This window comes from Cyclopterus lumpus, chromosome 22 (assembly GCF_009769545.1).
Source record: "Cyclopterus lumpus isolate fCycLum1 chromosome 22, fCycLum1.pri, whole genome shotgun sequence".
NCBI lineage: Eukaryota > Metazoa > Chordata > Actinopteri > Perciformes > Cyclopteridae > Cyclopterus > Cyclopterus lumpus.
In genome coordinates this window covers 15,328,955-15,341,761 of record NC_046987.1, presented here as the reverse complement: position 1 = coordinate 15,341,761, position 12,807 = coordinate 15,328,955, and the positions used below count along the sequence as shown (strand labels likewise).

Below are 12,807 nucleotides of genomic sequence, written 5' to 3'. Positions count from 1 at the left end.
TGTTGTCTGTTTTTCTTAACTGAAGGTCAAAGAGAGCAGGAAGAGGAATATTGGACGAGAAAGAAGAATCATAAATGATGAAAAACGACCAGTAATAGTCCAAGCAATCTTTTCCCCCTCTTATCAAGCAAATCATCAAGTAAAGAGGCCATGCAATTTCCCCCGTTTTTTAACAAAAGAATCTGATGAAACAGTGAAGAAGTCTCTACCTCAGTTGATATGAGGCGAGGGCGAGGCTGGAGCTGGGGTCTGAGACAGCGAGCGGTTCAGGCACAGGGATGAAAAGGGGTGAGGCCGGATTAGAGGTATCCACTGGGGGGGATCTTCTATAAATACTGGCCCTCTTATTAGCAGTAATCTCCGGGGAGACTGGACATGCTGCACTGCATCGTTCTGCACCTTTTAAGGGTGCACAGATCGCTGACCTTTTGAACTGATATAATCATTGTTGCTTTATTCTGGGAATGTGCAAAAGCAGATAGTAATGCAGTAGTTTTAGGACCAGAAGATAGGCTTTGTTTGTCAGTGCCCAAATGTGTGTTTCACTGAAATACACAAGATATTTTTCTTTTCCGCACACTAATATTAGTTTGGATGTTGGTGCCACAGCAGAGAGAGTTGGCCATTTGGATTCTGTCACGTGTCTGGGCACACTTCACTAGTGCATGCCACACACACGAGCAGTTGCGGATGGCTTTTGAGAGGTAGGCGCCAGGAGCTTCGTGCTTGCCAGGTACTGAACTATATATATTTTGCCAGGTCCTCTCGGAAGCTATTGAGAGAGCCTTGGCTGCACTTCAAGGGGGAAGCTGAGGGCCTGTGGATGTCCAGTCCATCAACAGCAAAGTAATGGAGGAGCAGCAGAAATCACAGTTTGATGGTGACCATCTTGGTGGTAACGATACACTTCATTAAAAAAAACATATAGTATGTGTTGCTTTAAAACAAGAGATAACACACACAATAAAACACAAAGGCAAAACTGTACCAATTGATTGCACTGTTATTTATTTTACTGTTTAATACAATTTTTAATATTACTAACACTGGAACAAACCAACCCCTTATCTTGTGTGTAATGTTATTACATTGGTTCTATATTGACCCAAATGTGATACATTTTGATCCAGTTAGCATTGTGCAGATCATTACAGTACAATTTAGAATTAAAATGCCTCTAATTGCTCTGCATGTATGTTTGGCCAAGTAAATGCACCGTTTTAAGTGTCAAAAATGATGTCTGAAACATTACAACGATTGTCAGCAATTTGAATGACAGTCGATTAATTACATGTGAACCTTGGAACACGTGCTCATATCAGTTTTCCACAAGGATCAGGGGGAGGACATCTTCATAAAAATAGCCAGAGAAGACCATCACAGGCCTAATCCCTTGTGTACACACAGGAAGGTCAGTGACAGGGATGAGGCTGAGAGGAATGTAACTATGTCTCCATGAACTCTGTCTTTTCTCTTCATTAACTCCAGTGCCACTCCTTGTAAAGTATCATCTCATCTCTTGTGAATTAATAAAATAAAATCCATTTTTAGATTATCAGATGATGTTGGAACAGAGGTCTGCATTGTATTTAGATGGTATCTACAAACCTCTGAGGAATAATGTCAGACTGTGTTATGTTTTTATCTACAAGCCGCGTGGTACAAAAGGCTTTAAGCACAAAATAACCGTATCATATGAGGAATCAGGTGCTGGAAATATTTCCGATTTTGAAATCATGCCATCCTTCAGGTTTTACTTGTATGTAAGTAGGTGGATCCGTCGGATTACAGAGAGTCATCTGCTGCTCCGGATTAAATTACCACTGTATTGTACCCTTGCTCCCTGCTGGTGTCCAGATCAGTGGTTGCAAATCTCATGCAGCCATGCAGACCTTAAATAAACCCAGAAAAAACTATATATAGTCGTTGCCTCTCAAAAAGCTTCTGATCTTCGTTACATTGGTGGCGGACGCACGTAATGTCTGTCATCATGTGACTTCAAAACAGGGGGGTGGAGGTGACCTATATTCACCAGCAAGCAAAAACTCTCATCTCTTCGAGTACATCAATATAATACTTAAGTCAGGAAAAATAAATTGTATGTCGAGAGAGGGCCTTATTCACTGGATATTAAAGCAGATCGTCTTTGTCAGTGTTAATATGCATTTGTGCATGCATGTTTGCAACTGCTCGGTTTTGCATCCGACAGATAACAGGTGCTGGTCTTTGTCTCTCGGATTATTAACTTCTACACCTCACAGTGCCAACTCTGCGGAGCAAAAAGCTCGCTGATCTAGCATATTCCTTTTTGCGTGCTTAATCCTCTGAAGTCAACTAGTGAGCAGCTGCCAACATATTTTGTATGCAGCCTGTCGAGCCCCAATAAATAGGCCTTTATTTGACCTGACCTCGGGTGTCCTCTTATCTTGATGCATTCAGTCTTTACAATAAGGTGCCAGTGGTTGTTTTTTCCCCCTCTTAATCAAATGATCTCGGAGAAGAAGAGAAGCATTTACTTTGGTGGCTCCTTTGAGGTGGGGACTTGTTGTAGACTGAGAAAGATCAACACGACACAGTTGCATCTCTCTGAAGCACAAAAGCTTCGCCGCACCAGAGTTGACAGCTGGTTGGCATGGTGATGACAGCATAAGTGGGATCCATTAGGTTGAGATGAGGGGCGGCTCTTGTAGTTAATGAGAGGACTCACACAAACCTGGCCCTTTGAGCAGTGCCTCTGCACTCTACTGCGACGTGGAGAGCTGGCTTTCAACGCAGCTTTTTCATCAGAATAGGATAGCCACAGAGGGGGTTGCCAGGGGGCGAGGAGATCTACGAAGGCTACAATCTCACAAAACCTTACACCCCTTCAGGGAGGCCCTGTGAGCCTCCGCCGACTCCTGCCCCCCACCCCTCCCCAGTTCTCACCAAAATGAGTCATGGTATGAGTGGGCGACAAGACCGGTCACACACCCAGACATATGATCTCCGCTGTGAAAGAGGAGCAAAAGTTGTCTACTCCTAGGAATGCACAGCCCAATAAAATGCTCTCCAGTTCGATCCATCGCCTTCTCCCAGCCTACAGATATTCTGGTATTTGGATGAACTGTGTGTAGACGAAGTCAGAGCACAAAACATACCTAATAAGTCACCTATATAAGACATTTATATCTAGAATTTTAAATGAATTATTCATAGCCGACAAAAACAGAGATAGCAGAAATCTAAAAACTAACATATCTGCTACAGGAAAAATCTAAATCTTCAGAGCCCCAAAGTACTTCCCAAAAATAGCATAGCCCTCAGTGCCTTATACTGAAACACTTCAATAGTGCAGCACAAATAAACATGTTCCAGATTATTTGACAGATCCAAAATGCAGAGCGGTCATTGGCATGGAAGGAATCTAATCTGCCTCATTTACTGATCTGCTTCAATTCAAAAAAATGTAATTACAATGGCATTATGAAAGCACGGATGTTACTTTTTTGGAGGTGAGAATATGTTATGTCAGAAACCTTAAATAACTGACATTTTGGTTGCTCAGGTGTAGCAGAGATTCTGAACACAGCATTGACACACATTATTTTAATCTTTTAAGCTAGCAAACATATGTAAGCCAATCCAAGGAACCCAGGAAGTTAGCATCACACTGGTTCCCTCGACAAAAATCCAAAATGGGAATTTAATGGGATTTTGTTAACCACGGACCATCAAACTTTAAGAACTTGGAATCGGAAGTGCAAACATGCTTGCTCATTTGCGTGTTTTAGGACTTCTGCAGAATTCAATTTGAAGTCATATTTATTTCATTCTGTCTTAACTCTAATTTTGTCTCATTTTAGCTATAGTTGCTTTGTCTGTCTGCATTTTGGTTTTAGATTTTCTTCACTGAAAACAGCTGCATGGAGCAACCAAAAACAATGCTATCAAAGTGGATAAACAAAGATGGATATGTATTTAAAATTGATTGAAGGCTTATCCGAGGACAGCCACATGTTCTATTCTTGTTTTCAAAAAGTTGCCGACATGAGCAACCAGAACACATACAGCTGAGTCAGCTCGAGAAAACAAAACACCTCTATAACTGCAAGCTATTGACGTGTTGACTTGTACTGTACTGATCACAAATGCTTCTGTTTGCAGTGCCCAATTTAAAACTCGATAAACTCAAAACACTGAGCCTATTTCTTGGTATTGTTCATTCTGTACACGATCACAGACATAGTTGTACCCTCTATTGTATACTCGTAATTTCTCGCTGGTGTAACATTATACGTTAGGTTTCTCCATAGACATATACGTACTGTATATATCTGGCCACTAAATAATGAGTCACTTGCTAATGTAGTTCACCCGCTCACTAATAGCACACAGATCTGGAGGTCTGTCAACATTTGTCAAAGTCAATTTAGGTTGCATTCACAATCTTTGGCGGTTAATGCCGTTGCATAGCTCGGCAAGCCATCTATAGCCTTGTTGAGCTCAGGGGAACTGCAGTTTGTTTGTGGGTCCCAACAAGACACACGTTTGACCTTACAACTTTCTGTGACACTGTCTTACGTTCTGAATCCTGGACGTACATCGTGCTGCTGCCACCTGAACTTTCCCATTAATCCCAAACTGACATCAATGGATTATTTGCGCCGCCGATTCCGCCAACACACACATTTGTCACACCCGTTGACCCGCAGCGTTGAGCAGAGGCAGTACACAAAGATGCGTCATCTTTGTGTGGTGGAGGAGACGACTGCAAATACCAGAGTGCTAGTGAGGATATGGGGTAACTAACAACAAGCAGAGGATTGAGGCGTAACCAACACAACACACTCTCCTCTCTCATCAATCACTTATCAAGGCTTTCGGATAGCTATTTATATCTCTGCCTGCATTACATGGCACTAGAGAACAGTGTGGGCAACATCTGTGGAAATGATATTTGATATAGATGCAAAAATACTATATTAGGTTAGGATGGCATCATATAAATGTTTACAAGCAACTAACTTAGTGTAACTGGAAGAACTCCAACTTTCACGTAATTGATGTAAAAAAGACGGAAGTACTACAATTTTAAGGTTAAAATGTTGCTAATTGACCTGACTAATTAGTTGCGAATTAGATTCCATTGTTAAGCACACTGTGGTGTCAACCTTCTCATTTAACTCTTGGCTAGAAGGAAAATACATGTATTTCCCAAAATGTCAGACTAGTCCTTTAAGGGTAGCAAGCAACAACTGATTCCGTTTTCTTTGTTTGTAAAATGGTTTCAGTGCAAGACTTCAAAGGTTTACCGTCATTTCTTCATCAGCAGTCTCTTGAGAAATAAATGTGTATGCCCCACTCATGTTTGCTCATTTATCCATAACTTTATTTTCTTTGACACTATCAGACATCTACAGTTAAAACACAACATTTGGCAAAACACAACGATTTGGCAAAAAACTGATTGATTCACTGATTAGTTCAGTGAACTGGCGGAAAATGAGCATTTCTCTAGAAATCGTCATGTTCAACCACACAATGATTTCATCCCACTGGGTATACAGTGTTTTTAAGGACTCCGGCAAAGAAATCAGTGCCAGGTCGGACGGTATCCAGAGACATCCTGATTCATAGTGCTGTGACACACTCACAGACTCGGACGGGACAGAGAAGCCACAGCTCCTCGTGTTTGTTTTTGTGCAAAAAAAACAGAGAGAAGGGGAGAGAGGAGTAAAGGGACAGACAACACGAAGGAGAAAAAAAAAGAAAGTGTGTTCATTTAAGTCACCAACCACATTGGACAAGAAACCTTTGATTTCATACATGAGATTGGACTGTACAAGACGAAACCACGAGTCGCAGTTTCATTGTTAATCTGTGAGACGGTCAAGGTTGTGGATGACAGTTTCTGAACTCACAACAGCTCCATCGAAAGACAGCCACCAACCAGCACAGTAACACAACTCCACATGAACAACAGTGCTATATCTCTGCTGCGTTTTGGCATTACTTTTTCAATTAGGTCATTCCACGAGGATTACCGCCTAATCGCTAGAAGAAGAAAAAAGCTGGTGTAAAATTGCCTCCCTTGATGAAAACATCCACTTTGACACTGAAACCATTGTCTCTGACACTGGTAATCCTTTTCAAGCGTCACTCCCCCTTCACCTTGATTCACAGCCTTTTCGAAGCCCCGACATTTCCTACAAAGCTGCAGCAAAGTCACTGCCCTTGCATCTTATAGAGAGATCTTTATAACATTGAAAATATGTACAACACGTTGTTTCTTTTCCCCATAAATGCAAAACAATGTTTGAGCTCCCTCAGTCCTTTGCACATACGGGAATGATCTGTGTCAGTTGGCTGGTTTGATCGAGATGATGATTCAGTTCACTACATGGTTTATATACAGGTTTTACTATGGCGTCTGGAACCATATTCCATAAGAAAAATAATTAAATTCATCCTAATTTACATCAATGGTCCCTTTGTCAGTGAAGAAATATCAAAATGATAATAACCTGAAACATGTTGGTAGTACTTTGACCAAAAAGACGCCAGGCTCATCTTGCATAAAATGTTGACTTGGTTTTTGCACAGTTCTTTCTGTAAAAACAAAACCATGACGTCAATAGCTGCTGAGTGCTGTTGAGATGCATTTTTCAGTGGATTAGATGGTCTGACGTTTAAAAGTGATGCGGTATCTACAGATGTTGATGCATTTCTCTAGCGTGATCTTGAGTGGTGTAAGGTTGGCAGGCGGGCCACACAACTGTAAACAGGAGTGTAAACAAAAACAAAAACAAAAAACATCCAGAAAAAGAGAACTATCTTTCACATGCAACCTCTAACTGCCCACACACCACATCACTATGATGTGATGATTCAAAGGTATCAATATGGATAATCTTCATCTTCACTTTTTTCTTGAAAGAAACGGGTACCAAACAGCACCAAACATATGGGCCAAGCCCACCTGATCGCATTTCATCCTGATTCACACCCACTTCCCACATATGGTAACATCTGCTTGACATAGTTAAAAAGATCGGTGTAAATATTTAATGTCACATTGTAGGATGTCAGTACAGTATGCACAGCAAAATAGCTTCAGTAATATGTTAATTTTGTGCTCTTTCCCAACACTTTATTCAATTCAAAATTACAAATCAAATCAGAATGCAACACAATGAGGTGTCTGTGAGTTTCATACTGCAGTACAGTGGCTCTGTGCTGTACTATCATCACCAATGCAGAATCCAACTGCACTTTGACACATCACATGTGACAGTGAACAATTCACAACACGATTAAAATAGTAACCTCCCTCTCACCGAGCAGTCATGTCTGCTGTCGGGGACAACCGGGGTAATGATCACCATATGCCATCTACAACCACATAACACAATGTCCATCTGTACATATGTAAAGATAGGTAGCAGTTCGATTAGCAGTGCAAATGAAAACAAAATTATAGAAAGAAAAGGACAGCTACATATTTTCAAAAATACTTAATATGTACATGACACAATTAACTACTTTCACATTTTAGTTCAGTAAACACTGCATAGGTGACTGCATCACTAGCACATATGAGATTGTTTTTAAATTATCATATTACCTTACTTGAATAAATATTAGATAAATATTTGCAGTTTTTTATGTCAATCTCCGTCTGCAGTCAACCCTATTCTAATGTCTGCTTAATGAAAAGAGGATATAAAAAAAACAAAAAAAACAGCAACCGTGCATCATGACTGTTATCTGTTGTACAGGAACATCCATACAATCAAGCAATCATACTAAAAAATGGAACACACATATAACAAAATAGCAGCAAATGTTGTCATGTTAAGCAAAACATGGACTGAACTAACAATAACAAATGTAGTGCATTGTTAATTATTTAAAAAATAATTAATAAATGATTAACACAAAAGGCAAAGTAAGGCTTGGCAAAATTGACTTGCAAATAAAAAAAATAATAAAAAAAACAAGATGGATGTCTCACTGGGCCACTGAATCGATAAAAAAATAAATAAATAAAAACATAACTCGGGAGCTCTGGACACAACAATAATGAACCTTCATGTTAAGCCGACGGACACAAATTACTTAAAGCACAGCCTTCAACAACAAAACAAGCACTGCATAGCCCTTCTAAGTACTATCCGCCCCAGTACCACTTGTCAAGGTTGTTAAATGCCTTGTACTCCTTGTGCCTACGCAGGTAATCACAAGCCAGGCATGTGTGCTCTGCCCAGAAATAGGCCTTCTTTACTTTAAAGTGCCGCCTCCATTCAAAGTACCTGAGGTACATTTCCTCGTTCTTGTCCAAGAGCAGCAGGTAATCAGCCAGCTCCTTGGGCGAGGTGAAGTCGTCCACGTGGATGAAGGCGTCTCCCTGGATAAAGTTCTCGTAGTTCTGCCTTGGCGGGCCAAGAACCACTGGCACTGACCCCACAGACAGCGGGTTGTACAGTTTTTCAGTGATGTAGTCCTTGTGGATGGAGTTCTCAAAAGCCAGGTAGAACTTGCAGCTGGCGATGGTGGGGAAGTAGTCTTGGTCAGAGATGTACTCCCCAAAGGCTTGTCCATACGCATGAACCTCAATGTGTTTGTACAACTCATTGTAATATTTCACCCGCACGTGGTCCTGGTTCCAGTTGCTCACAATCCAGCAGATCAGCTTGTTTTTGCTGGGTGGGACAAAGTCCTCCTCGCCATCCGCTGCTATAATGGACCCATAAGGCACTTCGATGTCAGCATCCTGACGGTAATTGAGAGTCAGATTGAACAGATTCTCGATCCCAGGCAGCTGGGAGGAGTGCGACGGCGACTCCAAGTTCATCCATATCCACTTCTGGAAGGATGGTCGCTGGAGCGGTGGCAGGTTGGACAGGTCAGTGCAGATGTCTCTGTGATGGATGACGATCCCATCTGACTTGTTGTAGAAGTTCCTATCCGCTGTGATAAAGCAGCCTTCGATGTTGAAGAGAGAGCTGCACACGCCCAGGTCGTAGGTTTGTCCGAAGGGCCACAGCCAGATCAGCAAGGTGGTCACGTTTTTATCGCTCTTGTTGGAGAAGAGGTTCTTGGCCCGATCTGTGGACACTGTAGACTCTACAGGACCTGATAACCAGCTGGTGGATGGTTTAAAATACATCAAAAACAGAGTCACAAAGCATCCCAGTATGAAAGTGCCGAGCAGAAGGGGTCGTAGGATTCTGTGAAAAGGTGCAGATGGCATACTCTGTCCTGGAACCAAAGAAAAAGCTAGATTTAAGTCTTTGTAGCAGTTGTCAACATCCAGACTAATCACCTGATCATGCACAGGCATTGCATTTTACCACCATGTGTTTACGTTATCTATTTAAGTAGATGATTGACTCAAAACATTGTTTGTGCCTCGATTAAATACAGTTGGCTTGTGAACATCTACATGTGAACAACATGTTTCTATTCTTGCTATAATCTTTGAGCATGCACCCCGTGGGGAGTTTGGTTCCTTTTGGATCCATATTCATAAACAAAAATGTGTTGCCTCCTCAGGCTCATTATAATACAAACCTGGTGGATTTGACCAAATGCTGAAATCCAAGCAAGAGTAGAGGTTGTGGGAATCTTAGATTGGGTCGACGGTGGGATCGATCTTCTTTGTGATTCAGGGCTCATAAACCAACAAAAAGGTCACAGCTAGGAGATGCCCCTTTGCTCTCACGCAGATTAACAATGATCCGTAATGATCTAATGAGGTGCGTTTGATCTTGAATGCACAGGTCTTCTTAATGACGCCTCCTTTACGTGAGCAGAGAGAGAGAATCAGAGAGAATAAATTAGGGCTAAAGAGACTGAACCATCACCACAGGAAAAGGACGCATGTGAGGTCATACGCAATCAACATGCAGAGAAGAGCTTCATCTCCACAAACAAATCGTTTGGATTAGCTGGAAAATGAAATGAAAACACCAAGGTTATTGGAAAATTGCCTGTTAAATCATGGATGTTATTTCAAATTTGTTAGTTAAGCATGGATGTAAGGTTCCAGCTGGTATTTGTTTTCGGCATATTCTATGTATGGTAAGAGAATGCTGCCATCTTAAGGCTGAGGAGAGTAGAAAGGCCCCCCGACCCTCCAGCTCTCTGGGGCTCAACACACCTGCATGTTGCTTAGAGGGGCAGAAGTAGACCTTGTTCCATGTATCACTGAAGTATAGTTAAATCAATAACACCTGCTCCAACACTAAATTTCCTCAGATCATTCATCTAATATGTCACATGTGGAAAGAGATTGACTTTATGTATGACAGCACCCTACACCCATCTGTGACTTAGATACACAGATCTGCCCCCAAATGCCACATGAACCAGAGCCAGATGAGTGTATTCCTTTTAAAGGCTTGCGGTATCAATACATTTCCATGTAGGCAAATCCTCTTACACAGCTGTAACATGCTTTCTGTGAGCAGCAGTGATACGCTTTTTGCTCGAGAGTATGCCGTCCATGCATATACCTTCATGCAGTGGGTGGTGCTGTCAAATATATTAAGCTCAGTATGGATTCGGAAAGGCTGAAGTGTACAGAGAACAATCAGGCCTATTTAGATATGCAGTGTGTGGTAAAGTTATTATTGTCTCCATGGTGATGGATGCTGCTGAGGTCATAGAGGGTAACAAGGCTCACATGGTTGTTATTGTCCTCTCTTCTTTCCATCTCTGCACAAACAACTGAGTCCTGAGGGAGACGTGTGCAGCTCAAGCATCCATTCCGACTTTGAATATCATAACGGGGGTTTTGTCAAATGCACTGTGATGTATTTGGGACAGAGCGCTGCATGGGTGAGAAGTCTGCAGCGAGGCTACTTTGGAATGACTGGAGAGGGGCAGAAAAAAAACACATACACAGATTTAACATCATCAGTCACAGAGATGCATCAAATCCTTGATGTGGTTTTTAATAACAGTTAGGGCTAAAGGGCAAAAGGGGAGCACTTGTGTCCTGCAAAATTACATTTCCCTTGCTGTTTTCACTTTGATTTATGTGTATTCTGTCACGAATTGATTATAAAAAGACACTCCATCCCAGGTGAGAATTAATTTCCAGCCACCGAGCACTGAAGGTCATTTTAAAACGTGATGCTATAGTCGCTGTTTAAAATGGTTGTCTTTAGGCGTGACTCCGCATCGATGTTGATGAGAATGTTGAGAGAGTCTCTAGAATATTTCGTGTGTTGCCTAACACGGCACACTTTTGCGCACCAAAAACGCGCAGAATATAAATAATAGCGTGGAGGATGCTGCTGAAAAATGTAGCCTCCAGTATGAGCTATGCGAACACAGCTGGGAGTGCAATGTAGGATTTGAAAACACGAGTCACATTCAATGGGGAGAAAAAACATCACGCTCCTATGAAGCATAAACTGTCCAAATGCATTGATGTATTCAAAACAATTAATTATTGTATTTTCATATACACCGATGAAAATGGGAAAGCGCCGGTCAGTACATGTATGGAGAGACACCATTTCTAATTAGCTGACGGGGATTTGCCTTCAAAACCAGGTACCACTGCTCAGCCATGGGGTTGCAGGGGGAGAAGGAAAAAAAATCCATGCATTTCACTCACCATCTCGACAGGCGTGAGTCAAAATAGACCTTTCTTCTCATTTCCCCCAGAGGTCCGTGCGCTTTTCAAAGACACCTTGCAACGTACGGAAGATGCGGATGCGTTTGGAATAGAAAGTCGCGCCCGTCCGCCGTATTTGCAGGAATAGGTCCGGATGAGCCCACATCCATCGTCTTGATCCAGAAACAACAATAAAATAGATACCTACTGTAGCAGTGTGTGCTAAATCCTCCCCGCTGCTGCTGCACACCGACGCAAAGAATGATGGCTGCAAAAAAAAAAAAAAAAAAAAAAAAAGAGAGAGAGAGAGAGAAAAAAGAAGAAGAAGAAGAATTGGCTGCTATCTCGTCAGTCTGCACACTAAATTCATGGCTCGGTGTGTGAGGACGCCATGTATGCCCAGGGATGTGATGCGATGTGGAATAATTCTCTGCCGGCTGCCCATGCGCTACCTTGCTCTGTTTACCGTCAATGCAGCTGCAGGCTGTGGCGGAGCTCCAGTGTGTGTGTGTGTGTGTGTGTGTGGGGGGGGGGATGCTGGCGTTAGTGCATATTACACTTCTGTCATCTGCTTTGAATAAACAGGTGAATCATTGCTGCTGTGGATCAAAAGGTCCCCTCTCTCTTGGCCTAGATCTTTATCCTGATAACACATGGGGAGGTCGACGTGTTTGTGATGTACCATTACACCTTTAACATCACACTATGCCTGTTAGCTCATTAACTACTGTTTTTATTGGGCACTTCTGCAACTTATTATTGCTCCTCCTTAATGTAGGGGACATGTGAGAGGCAGATAACATTTTTTAAAAGAACGGTCAAAATCAAAGGAGTAGAGGCTGAGACATCACCGCTTTGTGTCCCTTCTATGGGTCAAGCTCCATAAACACTGGAACCTCCAATACCCATAATGCAACTCAATAGTGTCTTTCATTAGACCCCTCTCTGCCTGGTAAATGCCCACGGCTTCCAAACTAAAAGCTCTAAAACCCTGAGTACATTACCTACTCAGCACCAAACAGAGCGGACGGCCACGGTGGAGCATTTAGCAGTTTAAGAGCCAGATGTTTAGTCAGCCGTTCATCGACCAAATACAGAACTGTTAGGGAAACAATATTGGAGTTTGCCAGGCATGAAAATCCCCCAAAATGCAACTTTTGCAGCAAAGTTAAAAAAAAAGAAAAAAAAAGAAAAGCGGT

The 12,807-nt window shown here is 42.0% G+C and overlaps 1 protein-coding gene across 2 annotated transcripts; it reads right to left on the bottom strand.

Annotated features, from left to right (window-relative positions):
- Window positions 1–5,349: 5,349 nt before the first annotated feature.
- On the bottom strand, window positions 5,350–12,147 carry fut9a (fucosyltransferase 9a). 2 transcript variants are annotated; one of them, XM_034525101.1, is made up of 5 exons: window positions 12,061–12,147; window positions 11,609–11,876; window positions 10,667–10,855; window positions 9,553–9,780; window positions 5,350–9,240 (listed from the first exon to the last, which is right to left on the bottom strand). In XM_034525101.1, exon 5 carries the CDS (start codon window positions 9,230–9,232, stop codon window positions 8,150–8,152), a length of 1,083 nt encoding a protein of 360 aa, XP_034380992.1. In that variant the 5' UTR covers window positions 9,233–9,240; window positions 9,553–9,780; window positions 10,667–10,855; window positions 11,609–11,876; window positions 12,061–12,147; the 3' UTR covers window positions 5,350–8,149. The 2 variants fall into 2 exon arrangements, with proteins under 2 accessions (XP_034380992.1, XP_034380993.1); XM_034525102.1 differs by lacking the exons at window positions 10,667–10,855; window positions 12,061–12,147 and having other exon boundaries at window positions 11,609–11,852.
- Window positions 12,148–12,807: the final 660 nt, after the last annotated feature.

Bases quoted from the DNA above. Each gene is read 5' to 3' on its own strand.
- fut9a (XM_034525101.1), bottom strand. From the start codon at position 9,232: ATGCCATCTGCACCTTTTCACAGAATCCTACGACCCCTTCTGCTCGGC.